Source organism: Pseudochaenichthys georgianus, chromosome 16 (genome assembly GCF_902827115.2).
Source record: "Pseudochaenichthys georgianus chromosome 16, fPseGeo1.2, whole genome shotgun sequence".
NCBI classification, from domain to species: Eukaryota; Metazoa; Chordata; class Actinopteri; order Perciformes; family Channichthyidae; genus Pseudochaenichthys; species Pseudochaenichthys georgianus.
The window spans coordinates 17,970,382-17,993,493 of NC_047518.2; the positions used below are offsets into that span (position 1 = coordinate 17,970,382).

At 39.5% G+C, this 23,112-nt stretch overlaps 3 protein-coding genes across 4 annotated transcripts; 2 read left to right on the forward strand and 1 right to left on the reverse strand.

Moving 5' to 3' along the window:
• hint3 (histidine triad nucleotide binding protein 3) lies at positions 1 to 2,882 on the forward strand. The gene is made up of 5 exons (XM_034102671.2): positions 1 to 463; positions 927 to 1,044; positions 1,274 to 1,343; positions 1,767 to 1,893; positions 1,983 to 2,882. Exons 1-5 carry the CDS (start codon positions 326 to 328, stop codon positions 2,028 to 2,030), a joined length of 501 nt encoding a protein of 166 aa, XP_033958562.1. The 5' UTR covers positions 1 to 325; the 3' UTR covers positions 2,031 to 2,882.
• A 978-nt stretch (positions 2,883 to 3,860) lies between these two features.
• On the reverse strand, positions 3,861 to 4,844 carry LOC117460637 (actin-binding Rho-activating protein). Its single transcript, XM_034102192.1, has 2 exons — positions 4,804 to 4,844; positions 3,861 to 4,405 (listed from the first exon to the last, which is right to left on the reverse strand). Exon 2 carries the CDS (start codon positions 4,395 to 4,397, stop codon positions 3,861 to 3,863), a length of 537 nt encoding a protein of 178 aa, XP_033958083.1. The 5' UTR covers positions 4,398 to 4,405; positions 4,804 to 4,844.
• Positions 4,845 to 5,420: 576 nt separating this feature from the next.
• trmt11 (tRNA methyltransferase 11 homolog) lies at positions 5,421 to 18,765 on the forward strand. Of its 2 annotated transcripts, none has more exons than XM_034102639.2 (13): positions 5,421 to 5,532; positions 5,885 to 5,950; positions 6,063 to 6,136; positions 6,294 to 6,375; positions 6,478 to 6,570; positions 6,659 to 6,793; positions 6,883 to 7,039; positions 7,152 to 7,232; positions 7,660 to 7,824; positions 7,974 to 8,046; positions 8,270 to 8,404; positions 16,151 to 16,271; positions 18,429 to 18,765. In XM_034102639.2, the coding sequence occupies exons 1-13, from the start codon at positions 5,455 to 5,457 to the stop codon at positions 18,567 to 18,569; spliced, it is 1,401 nt and encodes a 466-aa protein (XP_033958530.1). In that variant the 5' UTR covers positions 5,421 to 5,454; the 3' UTR covers positions 18,570 to 18,765. The 2 variants fall into 2 exon arrangements, with proteins under 2 accessions (XP_033958530.1, XP_033958531.1); XM_034102640.2 differs by having other exon boundaries at positions 7,152 to 7,226.
• The last annotated feature ends 4,347 nt before the right edge of the window (positions 18,766 to 23,112 follow it).

Here is a 23,112-nt window from a genome sequence, read left to right on the forward strand (position 1 = left end):
CAGTTGGCCAGCAATGTGCCATACCTGGGACAACGGGAGCTGTCCCAGAGGGAAAAAGCGTGTATTTGTTCAGATAATTAGCAAAAGGCTAATGCTAGGTCAAACAAAAGGACCATAATTCCAAAAAAGGGGGAGCGAAAAGTTAGAAAGAACTGTAAAATAAGTCACTGTAAGTCAATATCATATATTGAACCACGTCGCTCTCTGGTGGCAGCATTCGTCCCTTACAATTGCAATCTGTTGCGACACTCTTTTAGTTTCCCTTTGTGAGCTCGATGAGCTCCGGGATAGACTGTGCAGGACTTTCTCTTGACAGTTCACAACAATGGCAGAAATCGAAGCAGCACAACCGGCTCAGGTTGATGTTTCCAAAAGTAGCAACGACCCAGCTGAAGGATATGAGAAGAAATGTATTTTCTGCAAGATTGTAAACAAAGAAATGGGAACGGAGCTTCTTCACTGTGTGAGAATATGGCAATGATTAAATAATGTTGAGTGTCAAGCTAGCTAGCTTTAGCCTGCTGCCTTTGCAAAACACTTGTGTTAATAAGCAGCCCTGTGACAAATAGTGACTTTGTGAATATATAGCTAGAGTTGCAGTGTGATTTTCTCTGAGACCATCTTAGTTTACTGAGAAATTATTTTATATAATTAATGCTATTGATTATAGTTGTCTGCTTGTGTTTCCCATAAGGTTATTGTTACGTATTAATTGTGTCTACTCTCAGTGGAGCTTTCCATTTTAAAACCACAGCTGTAGGAGAGATAAAGCTTAAATGACATTTACCCGGGTAACTGACATGTAGTCAAAAACTCAGGTTGGTTCTTCAGTAAACACTTTAGTTTCACCCTACTACGCTGCTTCTATTCCTGAAGCTGATCCATTCATCTGTATTTGATGACTTGATTATTTCTCTCTGCTGCAGGATGAGGAGATCTCATGTTTCAGAGACATCAAACCTGGAGCTCCTCACCATTATCTGATCGTACCAACCAAACATGTAGGAAACTGTAAATCACTCAGCAAAGAAAACGTGCCTTTGGGTAAGGTTTAGCTACACTACTACTGCTACTATTGCTTATGCCTGTGTAAGGGTTGCTCTTGTAACTATTTACAGACTGCTGCACTTTATAGCTAACTAATAATGTGAAGTGGAACTTTTAACTTGTGTTAACTATTTGCCACTAAATTAAATATGTTGCTGTGCTGTATTTTTAATGGAAAAGTGTATTATGTTCAAAAAGTAACACAAGCTTTGGTTGTCATACCCAGTGAAGTGCATGATCGAGACAGGGAAGGAGATCCTCCAGAAAAACAACATAACAGACCTCAATGATGTCAGGTAAGCTCGACTCAGTGGTACTTAGTTGCTACAATGGGACTATTTGAAAACATTCCTTAAATGTCAGTGATGCAGCTTTTGTCACTTGATCAGCAGGTCATGGTCCAGGTCAGTATGTCTGTTATCCAATAGCGTCTGACGGATAATTTAAGGTTTATTTTCCCTTTACAACCAACCACCACAATAATCATCACTGTGACTGTCAAATGAACAAGCAAACAATCAACAGTCTGATACAGCTCAAAGATAACAAACATTATACTATCAGTACACCCTAACAGTATCCCAATAGAAATGGATCATCTTCTAAAATAAATAGATAACATATCTTAAAGGGACACTTAAACTGTGTAAACTTTTAAAACTTGTCATATCTTAAGCTAGTGAGCATGTGTGCAATACAGCTCTTTCCTTTGTCTGCAGGTTTGGTTTCCACTGGCCCCCCTTCTGTTCTGTCACACACCTACACCTTCATGTCCTGGCGCCTGCCAGTCAGATGGGCTTCATGTCCCGCCTCTTCTACAGACTCAACTCCTATTGGTTCATCACAGTAAGTTCCACCTTCAAAAACCTGAATCTGCAAATATTGGAATCAGCAGTTCAGACTTGAATTAAATCAGTCATTTTAATATTTTGCAGGCGGACCAGCTGATTGAGCTTCTCAACTCTAAAGGAGACACAAACTGATCACACACCTTCAATACTTACAGTTCTTGACTTTTAACTTCTTTCTTCTTGAAGATGCCATGTTTGATGATACACGCTAACATTTATGTTAATTTATGTTAATATTAATATTTATGGCTTGTAATGAATAAGTATTTTAAACTGGTGACATATTAGTAATGGAAGCCGAATCGTGTTTCTTGCTACTTGAGATGTGTTAGATATGACACACGTTTTTTTTTCAAATGTTTTTACAGAAGAAGATCATTCAATCTTTTTTAATATCGGACGTAATAAAAATGCACGTATTGTATGGACCAAGGAGCAAACGGTGATATTCACCTGTTTCAACTATTAACACCAAAGGAGGCATTCTTTTTTTTTTTACTGAATGTGAATGTGTGTTGAGTACAAGAATATAAAGCCCATATGAATAACAAGCTGTTTTTGATACCTTGATATGCTTAATGATTTGGAAATCAGATTTGATGCATGTATAACTGAGAAAAAGTATAAGTAAGGAAAATGAACTAGTGTTATTCATATATTGATATAACATTTTGGACAGCTGTGAGTTCCTCAGCTATGTTAATGTATTTATTTAATGATATACAGAGTAACATCTTCATTAACTATGTACTGTAGGGCTCCTTTACAGCAATAGCAGCTACATATTCATGAAATTCTGAGGATTTTTGAAGTTAATGATTTGAACTAACCTGTTGGTGAATGAAGTGAATATGTATGCTATGACAAAACTGCTGTATACTAGGGAATGTAAAGAATAAACATCATACTGTATATACTGTATGATGTTGTATGCACTTTAAGAATTAATTTAACTAAGAATAAATAATAAATTGCCAGCTCTCAGTGTGTTCCTAATGCAGTGAGTCCTAGGTATCCGTTTACTCCTCTCTTCAGTCATTAGTTTAACTACAGCAGCCAGTGCTTACAGTTCACAAAGCACCCACACTCAGCATAACAGACAGGGCACTACTCATTTCTTTATTATAATACCGAAAGCAGTTATTGCAAATTTAACAATCTACTACTGCCTTATCCTAAGAAATAACTTTTACAAGCAGCATTTAATATGGCATTTATCAGTCAGTGCATAGCTTATAGTGCATTTCATTTGAGCAGCATTTGTAGTTTATTGTACATCTATCTCAGTGTGGTGCAGGTGTACGAAATTTCAAACCGTAAAGGGTTAAATTACAAAGCACACTTGTAATAAATTCATGCTCTCAAGCACGCTGGGATCAAGTTCATCCTATAGCACCATATTGTCTGTCACAGGCAGCCTCATGTTCTCTTTGGCTTTAGTTCAACCACATTAGAAACCTAGCAAAGGGAATATAGTGAAAGGTATTTGTTTGGCAAAGATTTGATAAAGCAACACAGAGAAATTTAGTAAAATAGTGTAAACATGAAAATTGTAAACATTTTGAAGCCACTTAGAATACATATTAGGTTGATTTGGTTACAATATCTTAGCTGTGTCATTGTCACTCTGTTTCTCTTTATTTGTGTTTTTTATAGTTGTATTTTATCATTTTGAATAACTCTTGTTCCAGAGTTTTCTTTTTCTGCACTTTTTACATTTTTAGAAGATTGTTTGTAGCATGAGGAGAAAATATGTCTCATATACTAATGGAGGTGTTTTCCTTGTGTGAGCAACTCAAATCAAACATTTCTGTCTTAATAGGAGCATCATTACATAACTTAAATACAAATATTGCAATCTTTCTGATATATGAATACCACAATGAGTGCTGCCATGAAGTAGCTCTATACTTGCCACTCAATTTTCTGCATGAAAGTTGAATGAAGGCATAAATGTTCTGATCACGGCAACAGAGTGATAACTGCATGGTCATCCTTCCCCTGCCAAAGCATCTCCCCCTCAAAGTCAACCAGCCTCTGCTTCCTCGCTCGTAGAAGAACCCCCACCAGTTTATTAGAGATGGTCACATAATGCTCGAACAGTTTCCTAAAGTCTACGGTCACCACCTTCCCATCATCTCCTCCATCCCCGTCGTTGTCTCCTGGCTCCCCAATGTTCCTGATCACCTCACACAGCTCCTCAACTTCTCTGCTTATATGTGTGTGAGCATCCTTCCCCCTCTGCTCTGTCATGGAGCCCTGCAGGGGTTTCCCGTAGTCGTCCTGGCCTCTCTGGGGGGTCGCCACACTGGGCCTGGTGCCGTGGCTGAAGGGGTTGAGCTTCTGATACTCCCGGTGCTCATTGGACCACTTCTGCCAGTTCTCTTTTAAGCCTTTCACAGATACAATGCACATTGCAGCTTCATCGCAAAACTGATTGGAATTGGGGATGTCATCTTCAGTTTCTATGATGGTGGTGCTCTGGCTGCTCGTCCCCATCACTGTCTCTAATGAAGAGAATATTACAAAGCTTTAACTGGTATGGTATACACACATTACTGCAATGTTATCACTCAATGAATATTAGCCAATTGCTGTTTTCATTCAATTGTTATTTTCAAAATCAACTTCCTTAAATAATCTACAAAAATAATAGAGAAAAAAAATTCTATGAATTTAAAGCTTTACATTATTTACCTAATTATTGACGTTGTCCTGTTTGCTGGGTTTTTATGGGGAGTATTGACAGATTTAACCCACAACAACAACAACAACAACAACAACAACAATACAATTCATTTAAACTAAAGAAAATTAAGATCAAGAATTATACAACCTGCTTTATAACACAACCTATGTCTTTACAACCTATCAGAGATTTGGAGTAAACAATTATAAAACATACTTCAACTCAAATATCACTCACTGCCTCGATCCTCACTTCATCTGCAATGAGGTTTTATTTTATCCAAAGTGCAAACAACACACGTGCATTAATACTGGAGTAGTCACCGCTGACAGAAGCAAGAGTGCTGATACTTTTCTCTCCTGAGGCAAAAATCGCTCTGATGAAAATCTGTCTCAACCAATGGCGTGTTTGAGAAGCTCCGAACAGCCAATCACTGGCCAGATAGGGCGGCAACGACAAGGTGTCAAGGAAAGCGAGTTTATCCTAGGAAGGAATAGATGATAAAGCGCATACGACTGAGTGAATGTTGACAAACAAATGATTATCGGCGCGACGGTTACTCTTTTGGTAAATCACGCGAACCAACCAACTTTTTTACAGTAACATTTTCGACCAGTCTACCCAATTTCATTAAACAGCTCAAATGGACAGCAGCAATAGTAAAACTATTGGTTTAACCGCCTGTAGTGTAGACAGTATACTATACGCACATAACACATACACATTCCACAATATAATGTCATACAACGTAGTTACACTGAAAGAAAAATAACATGCCTTTCCATTTATGGTAATTTGGAACCCAATCGGTACTATTCTTTCGCAGCCCTGGTTTCAAGTCGGACGTATTTTGAATCCGCAACAAATATGGCGACCTCCACCCGTCAATCATGCCTCAAGTATTTGTTACATCTTGCCCAAGATAATCTGGACTTCAGGTTGCCGGTAATTTATATAATTACTCTCAGTTTCTGTCTGACTATTACGAATGTTTATAGTTCTTCGTTTGTAAAATCTGTCAGAGAAGTGTCCCTCCTCACGTGGTTTGCTGCGTTAGCTACATGCTAATCATATATCATTGTATATAGATGCTAACTGTCAAATCAGTGTGATAACGTTTAAGATTTGATGTCACTCAAGAATAACACACTTACACACTGTTTTTCCAGCTGGAACTACATATGTGCGCCTGTGTTATTTGGTTAATTCTACAGGAATCCCCACTGATATTACTCATGAAATAATATAATTACTCATGAAGATTATATTGAATTGATTGTGATTTCTGATCTTGCAGGAGATTAAGTCCTTGCTGGCTCTCAGAGGAAAGCCGTTCCATTATAGTGGAAACTTCCAAGAAAAGGTTTGCAGATCAATAGCACCTATTACAAATCTTTATTTTCCAAAACCCAACTGATACATTTATTGGCTTTGATGATTTATGATGAAGGTTTCTTCTTGTCTCTTCTCTCAAGACTCCTTTCTGGTGTCTAGATGGGTTGTCCGAGGAGGATGTCCGCGGCGTCATGGCCAGATCTGTTTGTGCAAAGTACGTTTTAGTTGTTAAGTTAGTTTATTTTTGCTTTATGGTCTTTCACCCGTAGTAATGCAACAGCCTAAACATGCAGCATATAATGGCATCCATCTGAACATGTGCCACAGTAGTCAAGATGTAGCTGTAATTTTTGCATTATCCTTGCTTTCAGGTCTGCCTTTGAACTTTGGGGCCACGGCAAAACGCACAGTGAGCTCAAAACATCCCTCTTGAAGTACCCAACAGAGAACATGGTTTGTGATGATATGGTGTTGGACAGACCCTGCTGTTGATATAAAAACAAACATGTTGTAAGCTAATATGTTTATTTTCTATCTGTGCTCTTCTCCTTATAGTCACCATTCATGTGCAAAGACTCAACTTACAGAATCAATGTGTACACTTTCAACAAGACTCTGGAGTTTGAGGACAGAATCAAAAGGATTGATGTGAGTATTTAGATGTCCTAGTATCTTTGATTGCCTTCATGTATTTATATGTGTGTGCAGGATGTCATGTTTTGTATTTTTCCGCCAGTCCATGGACTATCTTCCGTTTGAAGGGACAGTGAACCTGAAGAGCCCTCAGCACATCTTCTGTTTGTTGGAAGATTACGGCACAGACCCCAACGACATCCCCGAGCATCCTAACTACATCTATTTCGGTCGATGGGTGAGATACATTTGACATTTGTTTGCATTCAACTGATAAGAGGTGATCTGCAACTAACCACTGTTCATCTTTACACCCTGCTGCGACAGATAGCGGATGGACAGCGGGAATTGATTCGCTCCCACAGCGTGAAGAACAGACACTTCATAGGAAACACCAGTATGGATGCTGGACTATCATTCATCATGGCCAACCACGCCAAGGTCAATAAGAATGACCTTGTCTTTGACCCGTTTGTTGGCACAGGTGAGATGATCCTGTCAATGACTCTCACTCAAATAAATAGATATATAAATAATCACTTATTAAGAGAAATCTTTGCAAATTAATTTGTTTTTGTCTTTTGATCTGTTTTCAGGGAGCCTGTTGGTAGCATGTTCTCATTTTAGAGCCTACGTCTGTGGAACGGATATAGATTACAACACTATTCATGGTAGAGGTAAATCTACTCGGAGCTTATTTTCTTTTCTGGCTTCATCTTAGGTTATGTTTTAATTCAAGCTTGCAGATAAAACCTGTGCAATTATTCACGCAATAGTTTGGTTTCATCATTCATATCTTTATAACACTAATATACCACTGTATCTATTGTTATACACGTGTTTACATTTGTATTGTTGTAGTACAATGTGCACCATTTTACTTAGCTTCCTTTACCTTCTTTTTGCACATTTAAATTTCACTTGTGTTGTATAAAATACAAATATTATTATTTTGTTTTATTTATAGATTACATATTTAAATAAAGTGTTCTGATTCTGAGATATTGTATCAGGTCATTTCTCCGTTCACAACCAACAGTGGCCGGAACCTGCTCTAAATTTCAGATGCTATCCAACATTTCTCAAAGTGCCTTCCTCTTTCAGGTCGGTCAAGCCGTAAAAACAAGACGTGGCGAGGACCTGACGAGAACATCAGAGCCAACCTGCGGCAGTATGGAACAGAGGACATGTATATAGACGTCATGGTGTCTGATGCGTCCAAGCATGTGTGGAGGGAGGCGGCTCTGTTTGATGCCATCATCACTGATCGTAGGTCTTTAGTATTACAAACTTGTGATAAATCAATAGCTTTTTTTTCACTGAAGCAGAGTTGCAGCAAGCATGTACTCTAGCTACACAAGTGCAAACATATTAAATTGGCTATCATAATGGGATAAACTATTTTTTTCTGACCTCAGCTCCGTATGGTATCCGTGAGTCCACAAGGAGAACAGGCTCTCACAAAGACGTGATCAAACCCCAAGATGCCATGTAAGTTCACTTGATGCTCAAAACATACCAACATTTGTTCCTCTGCATTAAGTATCACTTATTTACTCTAGTTGGACTGTATTGTAATCTAGTAAGTACAATTTCCTAATTAGGTGGACTTAAAAATCGGAAACACTTTGAAATGTTTTGTATCTTTTGTTAATGTTAAGGTTTTTTTGCCCTGGTCCAAACTTGTTTGTGTTTCTTTGATTCTTCTGCCCAGCTATGAAGAGTCTCACGTCCCTGTCACTCAGGCGTACCACCTGAGTGACATCTTCACAGATCTGTTGAACTTCTCTGCCCACCACCTGGTTTTGGGCGGGAGGCTGGTCTATTGGCTGCCTGTTTACAGACCAGAGTGAGTATGCTGACTTAAAATACCTTATTTAGATGTATTGGGTTTCCCTTTCCTGTAGTATGGTGTAGGTTTTTGTGCATGTAAATGGTCTGCAAAGGCTAAAATCCCAAAGTGCACGCCAGAGGATGTTTCTCTCCCACACACCCTCCCTCCCGCCTGAAACGCCTTGATTGAACTCCTTTGATTTCGGCGACATAGTGGCTGCATCTCACTTCTCTTAACTTCAATCCTTGCGTCCCTCACTTGCGTATTTTCCATGGGAAAACCACGAGAAATGGAGAAGAAGCAGGGAAATGAGTTTTAAGAGCAATGGAACGTCCTTTCCTCGGAGCGTCACGTGAAGCGACGTCCGTTTGTGATGACGCCGCACAGCTAATCGTCTGACAGCAGCCAGCTCTGTCCCCCGCCTCTGTTAGTACACATTTACTAACATAAACATTTGTATCATATGGAAGCCCATTTCCGCCACTTGAAAAAAATAAAATCCCCATGAAAAGTCATAATTATGAGATAAAAAAGTCGAAATAATGAGATAAAAAGTCATAATAATGAGATAAAAAAGTCGAAATAATGAGATAAAAAGTCATAATTATGAGATAAGAAAGTCGAAATAATGAGATAAAAAGTCATAATAATGAGATAAAAAGTCATAATTATGAGATAAAAAAGTCGAAATAATGAGATAAAAAGTCATAATTATGAGATAAGAAAGTCGAAATAATGAGATAAAAAGTCATAATAATGAGATAAAAAGTCATAATTATGAGATAAAAAAGTCGAAATAATGAGATAAAAAGTCATAATTATGAGATAAGAAAGTCGAAATAATGAGATAAAAAGTCATAATTATGAGATAAAAAGTCGAAATAATGAGATAGAAAGTCATAATAATGAGATAAGAAAGTCGAAATAATGAGATAAAAAGTCATAATTATGAGATAAGAAGTGCGCATGCGCTGCAGTGGCGCTGTCTTTAAAGGTCCCTTCATCACCTTGCTGCTCTCCACCATGCAAACAGCATCTATCTAGTCCTAAATAAGGTAACTATTACAGGTGACTTTTGTAAATGTTAGATGTTACATATAGCCTATGCAGCTATGAACTACAACAATGCAGTTCATAGCTTTGACATTACCTGTTATGAACTATAATATATATGCCTATAGTTTTGTGGTAACGTTCACGCCACTAATGACAATAGTGTAGGCATACTGCTGCTGTGAGTTGCTCTAACTCTAACCCGTGAACGTTACCACACAACTATAGGCATATATATTATATATATTATATTCATAACAGGTAATGTCAAAGCTATAAACTGCATTGTTGTAGTTTAGCTGCAATATAGGCTATATGTAACATCTAACATTTACAAAAGTCACCTGTAATAGTTACCTTATTTAGGACTAGATGCCGTTTGCATGGTGGAGAGCAGCAAGGTGATGAAGGGACCTTTAAAGACAGCGCCACTGCAGCGCATGCGCACTTCTTATCTCATAATTATGACTTTTTATCTCATAATTATGACTTTTTATCTCATTATTTCGACTTTCTTATCTCATTATTATGACTTTTTATCTCATAATTATGACTTTTTATCTCATTATTTCGACTTTCTTATCTCATAATTATGACTTTTTATCTCATAATTATGACTTTTTATCTCATTATTATGACTTTTTATCTCATTATTTCGACTTTCTTATCTCATAATTATGACTTTTTATCTCATTATTATGACTTTTTATCTCATTATTTTGACTTTCTTATCTCATAATTATGACTTTTTATCTCATTATTATGACTTTTTATCTCATAATTATGACTTTTTATCTCATTATTATGACTTTTTATCTCATCATTATGACTTTTTATCTCATTATTTCGACTTTCTTATCTCATAATTATGACTTTTTATCTCATTATTATGACTTTTTATCTCATTATTATGACTTTTTATCTCATAATTTCGACTTTCTTATCTCATAATTATGACTTTTTATCTCATTATTTCGACTTTTTTATCTCATAATTATTACTTTTCATGGGGATTTTATTTTTTTCAAGTGGCGGAAATGGGCTTCCATAGTATCATCTGTTGTAGACCCAAATAAAATAAAATAACTCATTCTCAAAAAAGATAAACGCCATTCTTAAAATGTATAAACGAACAATAGTTTGATTAATATTGATTAGAGTGCACAATAGAAATACAATTATTGAGAGAAGAAAAAGAGATATGTTATCTATCAAAACCATTTGGATTAACATTCATTGGATTGTCCACTTTGTTGTTCAGATATATCACATATTTGTAACTAAATGATACATTAATTGAAACAAAACACGGTATAAACTGAGGAGTGTCTCCCGTGAGGTTCATGTATTTTCTTCACTGCGCTGGGAAACTGCTCTCATGTCAAGAAGCAACAGATTAGTGCATGCGCTGCATCGTCCAATCAGTGAGCGATACACAGTATGGGGCGGGGCGAGTGGCTGAGGATTTCACCGGAAGATGGTCTGGTGGTTCCTCGATTATTGCTCCTCCGTTATCGCTCCTCGCTCCTCCGGCACAAATAAGGGCATTGGGACGCTACTCAAGATGGAGCAGAAAAATCAACTTCCGGTGGGACAGAGGAGCGAGGAAATGAAAAATAAGAGAAGTGAGATGCAGCCAGTGACATCACTAAGTAGCACTTGCACTTCTATTGGCTAGCTCTCCAACATGTATGTTATAGAGTAAGGGGCGGGACATCTCTAAGTGGTTGATCAATCACAACAGAGCCGGCCAGCTAACCAATCAGAGCAGACTGGGCTCTGATTTCAGACAGAGGTTGAAAGGAGGTGCTGCAGCACAGGCAGTATGAGAAAAATAAAGACCGTTTGAACATTAAAGCATGTAGAGGCACAAAATACAAATATATGATCCTGAAAATACGCATAATAAGGCCCTTTTTATTGTTTGCTGTCATTGGCTATCACAGTGCCATCCAGCACTTTAAAGCTTATTCATTTCTGTTATAAGTAAAGTCAAACTGGGTCTTTGACGAATGTATTGTTGATTGTTCAAACCAATGCTTTAGTGTGCATGTAGCTGTATATTTCATCACTAAATTGGACGTTTATTGTGTCCTTATTGGTTTATATTGAGAACTCCTCCTGCTGGTGCCTCTCTCAAAATATTAATTTGCATCAATAGGGGGCAGGCATAAACCAGAACTGCACGAAACAGGCTTCTAGAACAGGGCAACATACAACATTGAAAATCTTTTTTTTGGCCGGATTAATTCCCACAATTTTGAACAAAGACTTATTATAATGTAAACATGGTTAGTTGAAAGACGATTAATTTATAGGGTAGTGTACATTAAACACATACAGTAACGGATGTCTATGTATGAATTAGTTTAATAATGAGAAACTAGTTAATGAGCTGCTTAGTGCTTTTAAAGACCTGACGCTGTGTAGATGTTTCAGTCCAGCAGACTGGCACACAAGGACTTTTCCACCCTACTTTTCCACTTTCTACCCTCCAGCATTTCCCCTCTAGCTGTAGAAATATTCCATTCCCTCTCCTATAAAACCTCGTCCACCTGTGTGAATGACGGTGTTCATACAGAGAAGTATACAGGTGTGTTGAGGTTTCCCCGCTCGTACAGCTGCTTCCCAGTAAACCACAACTGTCGGCTCCTTTGTATGTGGGTTCCATGAGACGGCTCTTCTGAAACAAAGTTGTGCATTGTTAAATGTTCTGTGCACTATAGCACAAAGTGAAGTGCTGACTCGGAGTAAAGGTGTTTGACTGTAAAGGTGTAAACCACAACACACAGCGGATGTTTGGGGAAGGAACAAAAATCCCTGCTGGGCTTGAGTTACTTCTGCTCGCTGATTATAAGACCAGGAGAAGATGAGATAACCATTCATACTCTATTTTTATAGTATGTGAGAGGAAAAGCAAGCAGACTGTATCTACTCACACCTTGCAGATATGTTTCCCTTTGTCTCTGTATGTAAGCATCGGAACACATGTGTGTGTGGTCTTGCGTATGGGCCCATGCATACATTTGTGTCATCATGTTCACACATTTGTCTTTGCTACTCATCTACCAGTGCCTGTCAGAGCGCTGTGCCAAAATAAACGTCTGGGGTCAGGCAAGTCGTGTGTGTGTGTGTGTGTGTGTGTGTGTGTGTGTGTGTGTGTGTGTGTGTGTATGTGTGTGTGTGTGTGTGTGTGTGTGTGTGTGGGTGTGTGTGTGTGTGTGTGTGTGTGTGTGTGTGTGTGTGTGTGTGTGTGTGTGTGTGTGTGTGTGTGTGTGTGTGTGTGTGTGTGTGTGTGTGTGTGTGAGCCCAGACGTAGCCTGTCTCCTGGGTCTAATCTGGGGCTCTACGGGGGAGATATCGTGTTTCTGTCACCCCCACATGTGTGTGTATCTGCGTCCATCGCTGTGGTAGAAACAGTGGGGATTGTGTGTGTCTGTCTGATTCAAGAGAATGGGGAGGTTTGTGTGTGTGCGCGATGACAGGTGACACAAAGTCCTGTCAGCAAACGACGTCGTCTAGACCAGACCAGGCCCCTTAAACTCTCTTCCCTTTCTCCCTTTTTTTAAAAATAAATGAAAGAGGAAAAAGTATCAAGACAGATGACGTTAAATCAGTCATCGCAGCCATAAAATTACCTAATTACAACATAAACAAGTGAAGAGAAGAAATGAAGCGCTTGTATTGTCAGGAGTTAGGGGATATGTGTGAATGAGTCTAAATGAGCCATGTTTTTTATTTTTAGATCATCATTTTTCACCTTAGTATAAATGTCTGGACGTTTTTGAATTGTTTTTGAATTCATCTAATGATACTGGACATAGAGGCTGCATGCCACTGCTTTTTTTTAATCAGAATATGCATGTTAAAATTGAGAGCATACATGTGCTTGATTTTGAAATACTATGGGACTAATGATATCAATTTAACATTAATTTGATCAATTTTAAACCTGTGTTGTGTAAATACAGTATACATCCTATAACTATTTAAATGTGTCCTGTGGGATAATAACCTCTAAATTATTGGACAAAGCAAAGGCAGTTGCAAGGCCAAAAATTTAAATACGGTTTGATTAAGTGTGACAAATAAAGCTGTGAGCTGAGTTCTGGACAATAACGGTAATGCTGGAATTCACAGTCGTTGCGACCACAGCTGTGCATGCATCTGCATTCTGCACCGTATCTTTTTTTCGCTGTTCATGTTTACCAGTGGCGAACCATGTCTATCACAACTGGACCTTCTGTAGACACACCCAACCGGATTCCAAAATACGGGTGTTCTAGTCAGACGGACGTCATGGAGGCAGTCACTTTGCGTTGGACGGCCTTTTTTTATAATGTCCATATTTTCACTGAACTAACAACAATTCCGCAACAACATCGTCTTCACCTGTTGCCATTTAGACGTAAAAACCAATACAACTTCAAATGAATTGCTACGTTGCATTTATCTAGATCCTCTGTCTCGAGCCAGTGAACTTACGGGCCTTCTAGAGCAGGGGTTCCCAACCTTTTTTCCCAAGAGCCCCCCCCAAATGACTCCTGTTGGAAGTTTTGCGCCCCCCCCCCCCCCCCCCCCCCCCCACACAGACAGACACACACACACACACACACACACACACACACACACACACACACACACACACACACACACACACACACACACACACACACACAAGGGGGGGGGGTGCAACAGCGGTAATTAAAGTTTAAAAGTCTCAAAAATGCTACAACTACTGTCACAAACTGGATGAATGTGAAGTATTTTGTTAAAGGAGGATGAAAGCGTAATTAAGGAGCACTGTTGGAGTGACTTTGATGGTTATTGGACTCAGGATTCATTCATTTGGATTCCCGCTGTATGAAGAAATTAAAGGACGGCGCAAGTGGAAACAATTCGCAAAGGGATTAAACTGTTTAAAACACATGCTCAAAGTAAACTGGATTTTGCCGATGTGTTTATGTGGATTCAACAGTCGTAAATAATCTACAAAATGTAGGAGACCGATCTGATTGGAGCAACTGTGACAAATAATCCAACTGAAACCGGCATGGACAATGACTATGTTTTAAAAATGCGCTTATCCAGACAAGCCCGGTTTGGACACTTTACGGGCAGAAGAAACATTTCTATTAAAGAAAAAAATGCCTATAATAGCTACTAACTTGAATTTGTAAAATTGTAAAAAAAATAATCTAAATATGATATTTGGCCTCAAATCATCTGAGGCCTGGCGCCCCCCCCCTGCGATCTTTGGCACCCCCCCAAGGGGGGCGCGCCCCCCAGGTTGGGAACCACTGTTCTAGAGTACCCTGGAACCGAGGGAAACTCTGAAAGAATACGCCCATTGGCTACAAATCAATATATGATTGGTTGATCAAACTGTCAATCAAAACGTACGCTCTCATTCAGTATAAGGGCCAGGGCATTCTATCAAGGATATAGAATACCTTGGTTGAAGGACATTCTTCCCAGAGACTCAGAACAATATCTGATTGGTTGCTTTTTTTTCTAACACAAAACCACTGAAATGCATAGTGCATGGACCAAGGAAGACAAACAAATCAACGTAACACTGTAATATTACAGATCAACAACACAGATACGACTCATTTATTCATTTTATTTATATAATTAATTTGATGATTTATCTGAGTGTTCCATGGTATTCACTGAATACCTTGAAGGCCCTGACGGTTCACCACTGGTGTTTGCAGTCAGATTAGCAACTTGAACATCTATAATGTAGAGGTTCAATAATTGATGTCTATGCCTGGATTATTTCACAAGTAGCCAGGTATCAAGCTAATGTTCAGCTTATAACTAATATAATTGGTACCTAGTGTGTTCTGCCTCTTTCGCTTCCTGTTCAAATCTGCTCAAGACTGATTGGTCAGTATTGTTCCGACAACAAACGGATTCCTACCATGCTAAATGTGAGCCTCCAAGGGTACAAACTGTGTCTGCAAAAAGGTGGGGAATATTTGGCGACCAACACGCAGCTCCAAAGGAAGATCTGAAGGTGAAAGACAACCTGGCCTCGGCTACATGTTAACACTAGCTCAACATGTCGGGCTCTTCACTAATGACTCCTGATTGACAGGAGAGAATTATCACCTGACTGCATTGCCGTTGGTTGGTCACCCTGGCGACCAAACATCCTGTCGCGGCAGAGGCCCACATGTGGCCATGGCAACAGGGCAGACAAACAGTGACTGGCAAATCTGGCTGTGAGTTGCTCTGCTGCTACTGTGATGGCGGCTAGGAGAAAGTGCTACTGACACAAATATGCAAACGCATACATCATCCGCTGTTAATAGGCCCTAACCTGGCCTAGCTAGTGATGACAGAGCCAGCAGTCAACCTGTCAGCCCAGAGTCACTTTTTCCACCTTCATCTTCGCAATAAATGAGCTATTTGATTGTTGGGAGAGAAACGGAATTAGACACGGAGGGAGAAAGGAGAGCCCTTGGAATGGGTGGCAAAGACAGTTGACAAAGTTAGGTAGTAATTTTGACAGGATTAGTCTGTCTGTATCCAAGGAGCCTGTTTATGGCCTCCAGACAGAAAGGAAGTTCATTGTTTTCACATTAAACATTCCTCTCATTTAGCTTTTAGGTGTCATTGAAATAGATTTTTTGTTCTGATCCTTTGTTTTTGGACACTTGTGTTTAACTGTGAGTGTGCATGTTGTCCCCTGTCTAGATACTGTGTTGAGATGGTGCCTCTGAACCCATGTCTCCGGATCATCAGCAACTGTGAGCAGACGCTCTCCAGCCATACCTCACGCCGCCTGATCACCATGGAGAAGATCAAGAACCCTGAGGTGTGTACCTTTTGCGTTTTAGGGGAAACAGTTGATCAATGAGTTGGCAACTATTTTGATAAAGTTATTACATTGCTTATTTTTCAAGAAAAAACTGTGAAAGTTCCAGTTTCTCTTATACAGGCATTTGTTGCTTTTCTTTGTTTCGCAATAAACTGATTATCCTGCAACAGAGAAAAACAAGCACTTTCAATAAGCCGGGACTGAAGTACAATATACAATTATTATTATCCTAACATATTGAGTCATAATAATGAATCGAAAAAATAACTGGTAATCATGAATAAATAATACAACATTAAGGACTCATCATACATTTCCAACCAAGTGTTCATGAATGCTAGTGTTTGACTTTGTTAGGTTAATTTACATACACTGTAACATATCTGTTTAATAACTCTAATTCTTCCTAAAGGAATTGTCTTTTTTTTGGCAGCACAGTGGCACAAAAGTAGCATTTATTTTTTTTTGGTTACAGTAAAAAAAAAAGGCACATGTAGAAAAAAAAACATTTTGTGTTTTTCATTTGTATGTGTCTAAAGCTATCAAATGGACATGTATCTCATTTTATTCGTACATCAAATTGGAAGCACGGCTTTTAAATGTACTATACTGTTATAAGTTGAGGTTCCATAATATTGGAGATCTACATAGTACCACCCTGTGTGTTTGTTTGTGTGAGCATGAACAGATATGATTCAGTTTCTGTAAAATGCTAGCATGTGAACCGGCCAGTTCATGCATGTTTTTTTTCCATGTGCACTTTATATAATTATTTGTATACGCAACCACGAAAGTATGTGTCATGTGCATGTATGCAGTATGCACATCTGTGTGTTTTTTATCATCTCGATGAAAGTGATGGTGTCTCTATGTCTCTATGTCTGGGGTAAATCCTCGCCATCTGGCTGTAATTGACTCATTTATTTTATACTGGAACCCTAAATGGTTTAATCACACATCGTATGGAAAACAATCCATCTTTGGATCTGACATCCATTCCACTTCAAAACCCCAAATTGCTCCCATAAAGGGCCCTGTATGACACGCACACACAAACACACAGCTGTTTGATCTTATCTGACTGCTGTCTCTCTCAGGTTGCACAGTTTTCCCTTTCAATCTGCATTCCACACCTCTCCGCACTCAATCACCAGGTTTCACAGCTTGGTGTTTGTGAACACCTAAATGTGTTTGAATGCCTACGATGAACGTGCATGTGTCCGCACTGTTTCTTGACTATAGCGGACCACGCCTAATTGCTGTAAGACGTTTCCTGTTAAACTAGTGCAGAAAAACATCTCCCTCACATTTCCTTATTTATAGGGTGTGACAAAATGTGTTTGGTGGCCATACTCGTTTGCCCATTTTATACTAAATGTGTGTAATCCGAGACCTGTATGGTTAATTGGTTATTCCGACTGTTAGCAGTTGTTTGTCCTTTTGTCCCTCTGTCCTTATTCATTTGGGGTTGCGTTGTCAGTTTCGTTACCCCGAGTTCTCCCGCAGAGTGGTTATGGAAATAGTTTCCAGGTTGCTTGGCAGCATCAGCAAGCAAAAGAGAGGTGTTGCTGACAAATCACAGGCCCAGCATCGGAGTCGTCACGTCCAACTCAACTCACTTCATTATTCCTCTTCCCAGCATCTCTCTTCCTCCCTTCAACCCTCCGCTGACCAGCGGCTACCTTACAGCCAAGACAAACTGTCTCTCTGAAGGAATTCATAACAGTTCATATACAGTACATGGTTCATATTCACCAGCAGTCTTGTTCCCATATACAAACAGTGGAAATGTATGGAAACCATGTGATGCCAATATGATACTGAGCTTGTGTAAATTGCTTCATTAACTGGAAAAGTTAAATTGTTTAACTTGACCCCTAAATAACCTTTGTAATAGTATAATGTAAATTCTTTTGACTCAGTACATGCTTCTTTTGGCGGGAAAAGCTGTACCTTTTTTTTTTTTTAATAACGTTTTTTTTTTCATCAGAGTATTTAATAAGCTGTCAATCTCAATAGCATATATATATTTGTAGATGAGAATAAATACATGTATTCCACACTTAATATGATGTGTGAGAAGTTCTCTGTGTTTCCTTTCTAATAACTAGGGCAGTTTGGTACAATAACCTGTATTTGTCTGTCTCTTTACAGGAACTTGACAGCCTGGCTTATCTAGCAGACCCACGCTTCAGCCCTTACCAGGGACACAATGCCTTCAGAGAGAAGTATTTTAGCGGAGTAAACAAAAGGTCTGGCAAGGAGGACAACAAAGCTGCTGTTAATGGAGAGTGAATTAAGCGATTTCCTCAACATGAAGTGTGAGTGTCTTTTTATAGATTAGAGAAAACAAGTCAACACCAGTGGACTCAAAGATGGGAACAAACTCCTCACTTATTTCTTATCATTTTTAAAAACCTTTTTCACAATTTTAATTATGGTAATGTTTTATGCCTGTACTTATTGCTTTGCAAATAAATTGTTAAAATACTAGTGTCATTTGACTGCAGCCTTTGTTCATTTGTAAATAAGTACCATTCAATGGGAAGATGGGGTACACATTTATTATTATTTGTTACTTGTTAGACGCTTTTATCCAAAGCGACTTACATACTCAATACTGTGGACAATCCCCACAGGAGCAATTTGGGGTGAATTGTCTTGGGGGGTTTGAACCTGTGACCTCCTGATCTGAACACCAAGGCTCTATCCACTGCGCCACACGCCTTCCCATTTAAGGTTAAGAAGTGCGCTTCCATAAAGTGCCTTTACGTTTCTAATATAAAGGTTAAATTACAAAAAAAATGGATCCTAAACTTCCCATAATGCAACTCAAGGGTGGCTATCATTACTCCCTCTGTGCCTGCAACACGTGGCTGACATAGGAGGTTTTCTCTGTCTGAGTCGTTCTCCCCATTTTTTTATTATGGAAAGTTAAAGGGGACCTATCATGCAAAATGCACTTTTGTACGTCTTTTATACATGAATATGTGTCCCCGGTGTGTCAGGGAACTCACCAAGTGTCAGAAAACACAACCCTCTCTCTTTTCCTCCATACTCAAATCTCTAAAAACGGGGCTGCAACGGATCTGATACAGACTGATACAGATTTGAATTTTTCTGACATCAGAAACGGGGTGCTCCGCCTATATGGACAACTCTCCACCTATCAGGGGAATGAGAGGTTACGTGGCATGGTAACAGCATGGTAACATGATGCTCTTGCCTCGCCCCCCTCCTTTGCAGGGGGGCGTGGTCAGCTGCAGCTCATTTGCCACAGAAATGGAATAGAGCGAAATGAGGCATGGCTAAAATGCATGATCTGTTTGGTATTTTGAAAAGAAAACTTCACAGACATGTTTTATATAGGTATGGCCCTACAATATATTATTCAAATATAGGTCCACTTTCAGGAAACATTTTGAATAAAATGTATTCAACATTTATTTTGCGGGGCCATACAAGGGTTCTATCTAATTGTATACTCAAAGATAAAGAGACTGAGACCAATATTATTTTCTTTCACCCTAAAAATATAATACGAATAATGATTTCTTTAAATGACTGAAAACTAAACCAAAGGTTGCTAAATAAGCTTAGAAATTCTATTGTAGAACATGTCATTTTACATAATGAAAATGATCTTAGTTTCCTAAAATATTTTGTTAAATGTTAAATGTGTAGGTAGAATGAGGGTTTGTGTGTCTCTTACTTAGCTTGAGTGACCTGGACTTAATTTATATTGATCGGATTAAGCTTCAAATTCTGTTATTTTTTCTATCTTTACTTGGATACAACCCCGTAGCAGTGCTTGAATACCCTAAAACAGAATGTAAAGCGGCATTTAGAGCCACAGTCTTGCTTTATTCAGACAAAGGCAGCATGTTTAGGCGAGTGAGGCCTCCCTGCACAGGCAGGACCCCAAACTACAGGGCGTTCCCCCCTCACCACACACCACTACAGTTAGTCAGCAGCTTTTGTTGTTTTCCGACCACAGTTTACATGCAGCCCGGCTCATTATTCATCTCATGAGAGCGACGCAGCCGGCCTTTATGTACATTACCCCTTTGCTTTGTTTATCAGTTGGGCCCCTGCCTTTCCACCACATTTCCCCGTTCTCCCTGTTTCACCGACAGTGAGTTCCAGGCACCATCACATGATACCCCGCTCGCCATCGTTTGCGGTGTGCTTTGTTTACAGTTCCCACAGTGCCCTTTTGTTGTCTAACATCATCAAGCAAAATCAAATGATTCCGCAAGACATTTAGAAACGTGGCCCCTCTTTACTCACCACTGCTCTCCTCTCATCCTTTAGCATTTCATAGCATGTCTCATGTAAATGAGTAACGTGACAGAAGACCCTCTCTGTGTTGAGGATAGTCGTTTTAAAGGGAAATGGAAACACTTTTCAAACTGCTTTCCATGCGACAATATTACCATTAGGAAATGTATTTATCTAGTCTATTTCCAATGTAAACGATCGAGATACGCGAATTTACTTTTTGAAATACGTGCCTAATGACCATGGGCGCTTCCATTGCTCCGGGACTTTTCCAGTGACGTCACTGAGTGGGTACAGCTTCCTGGGCCAAAGCTCAATAACAAACAACATGGCGTGCAATGCACCAGTAGTTTACATTACAAGAAAACGGTCGTCGTCAGGAGTTTATTGTATTGCCCCAGGCTGCACAAATGGATTTTATACAAAGAAGGAAGAAGTACATTTCCATAGGCTGCCACTAAAGGATGAGAAGCTGCTCAAAGTCCAGTCTGGATGCCTGGTTCAATACAAAACATTGGATTTGAAGCCAGGATCTGTTCCCACAATATTCGATTTCTCAACGTATGCAGTCGGGAACACCGACCGTCCCAGCACGTCGGCCGCGCAAGACAATGACAGTGTCAACAAACGTGAAGTTCGAGCCACCAAACGAGTTGCTTCAGCTGCCGAGAGAGAGGTAAATATTGCAGCACTACCAGATTACTAGCTCACACATGTATTTACTGACACAGTGTGACCTTATTAATTAACGCAATCGCGTCCAAACTAAATGGTAGCTATTATTATGACGTACAATAGAGAATTGGGGGTGATCTATAGCTCAACTAATTAAACTGGCATACACACGCTCATCTGTCGAAAACAGCCCTAAAAAGGCTAGTATTGATGGATGGTATTGCAGGACCCAGAGCGCACGGAGCACAGAGCGGACAGCAGATAACGGAATTGCAGTTGTATTGCTTATACAGCCCCATTGGATATTAACCTATGGATTAACTACATCATCGTTTTTATCGTTGTAATGCCATTGAAGACCAGTTTAGACCAGAATTGTGTGTGTGTGTTCTGGTCTAATTGTCTTGGTTTTATGTTTGCAGTTTCCCAGTGTAATTCGGTAGAAATAAAATAATAGTCTCTTTCTTTAATACTCACTGTAATATCGTTAATATATTTTAACATTTACTAAGTAGGCCTAATATTTTTTGCAACGGAGGCTCAATTTATTAAGCTTCCTGACTTTATACCGAATCCTTAATAATTGCATTTGTCCACCTTACCTCCACCAGTTCTCCCACCCTCCACTTCCTCTCCTCACCCGCCTCACCTCTGCCCTCTCCTCCTCTCTCCTGCCACCTACAGACCTCTCTTGCTCAAAGGGGAACTCCCTGTAGGAGGAGAGGGCTGCTGTTTTGGAACAATGGTTCCTGATTAAACTCCCTTCAGAACGCTGTATCAGCTTCTTCACTACGAGAATCTCAACACACATTTTATTTCTCCCTGTTGTGATTTTATTTGTTGCTCACATGCAGGGTTGCCAACTCTCACGCATCTGGCGTGTGACACACGCGTTCACTCTCAATCTCACGCTCTCACGCTGCCCAAACTATTCTCACGCCAAAAACAAGATGAACCGGCGATCGTTTTTGGTTGGTTCTTTACAATGTTGAGTTGACAGCTGCTCAAGCTGTCGATCCGCTCCCTCCCCGCCCCCACCACAGCAGAGCAGTGGGAGCCGGTTGGTCAATCCCCGACCCGTATTGCGCATGCGCAGAATCCAGTAGAAATGATTAAAAAAAGTAAAAGTCTGCTGCTTATTGTTCTACTAGGCCAAAATAGAGTCAAAGAGTATGCGAGAGTGTGTTAATTAATATATTTGGCAGTTTGGAGTAAGTCATGTGTAGGCCTCTCACGATAATACATTTTGTTCAAAACATTTTCCCGGAAATTATTGCGATAAACGATAATATTGTCGGCACCGTTGTATTTTTTTTTTGATATACTTTATTAATCCCCGTGGGGAAATTGTTTCTCTGCATTTGACCCATCCTAGTGTTAGGAGCAGTGGGCAGCCATTTTGAACAGCGCCCGGGGAGCAGTGTAGGGAACGGTGCCTTGCTCAGGGACACCTCGGTAGCACTTGGTCTTGCCGGGACTTGAACTGGTGACTTTCCAATTGCCAAGCCAAGTCCCTATCGACTTCGCCACCACCGCCCCCAAACCATTGACCATTTTAGACCACTGACATAATGATAACATATAATAATAATTCAAGTACATTCTTTCAAACTGCTAGTCACATCCTCATGTAAATGGCAATTTATCAAGGTCAGAAAAGTTATCGAGTTCATTTTTATTTATTGTACGATAAGTCATTGAATTGCTTATAGACAGGCCTTGTACACAATAAAACAGTGGAAACAAACATGTGTTTGACTTTCATTAGTGAATGAAACTTTGTGCCCTTTATAGTCTGTGTCCAATATTGTGTATTTGTTTATATTGTATATATATCCTATATATATATGCTAAGGTCCCGCTGCTGACACGATGGCAGTCA

What these genes read in the sequence shown, in the direction of transcription:
- hint3 (XM_034102671.2), top strand. Translation starts at nt 326, where the DNA reads ATGGCAGAAATCGAAGCAGCACAACCGGCTCAGGTTGATGTTTCCAAA. An exon ending in ACAGACCTCAATGATGTCAG is followed by an intron (nt 1,344 to 1,766) that starts GTAAGCTCGACT and finishes CTTTGTCTGCAG; the next exon opens with GTTTGGTTTCCACTGGCCCC. An exon ending in ACTCCTATTGGTTCATCACA is followed by an intron (nt 1,894 to 1,982) that starts GTAAGTTCCACC and finishes AATATTTTGCAG; the next exon opens with GCGGACCAGCTGATTGAGCT.
- LOC117460637 (XM_034102192.1), bottom strand. Translation starts at nt 4,397, where the DNA reads ATGGGGACGAGCAGCCAGAGCACCACCATCATAGAAACTGAAGATGAC.
- trmt11 (XM_034102639.2), top strand. Translation starts at nt 5,455, where the DNA reads ATGGCGACCTCCACCCGTCAATCATGCCTCAAGTATTTGTTACATCTT. An exon ending in CAACACTATTCATGGTAGAG is followed by an intron (nt 7,233 to 7,659) that starts GTAAATCTACTC and finishes TTCCTCTTTCAG; the next exon opens with GTCGGTCAAGCCGTAAAAAC. An exon ending in ATCAAACCCCAAGATGCCAT is followed by an intron (nt 8,047 to 8,269) that starts GTAAGTTCACTT and finishes TCTTCTGCCCAG; the next exon opens with CTATGAAGAGTCTCACGTCC.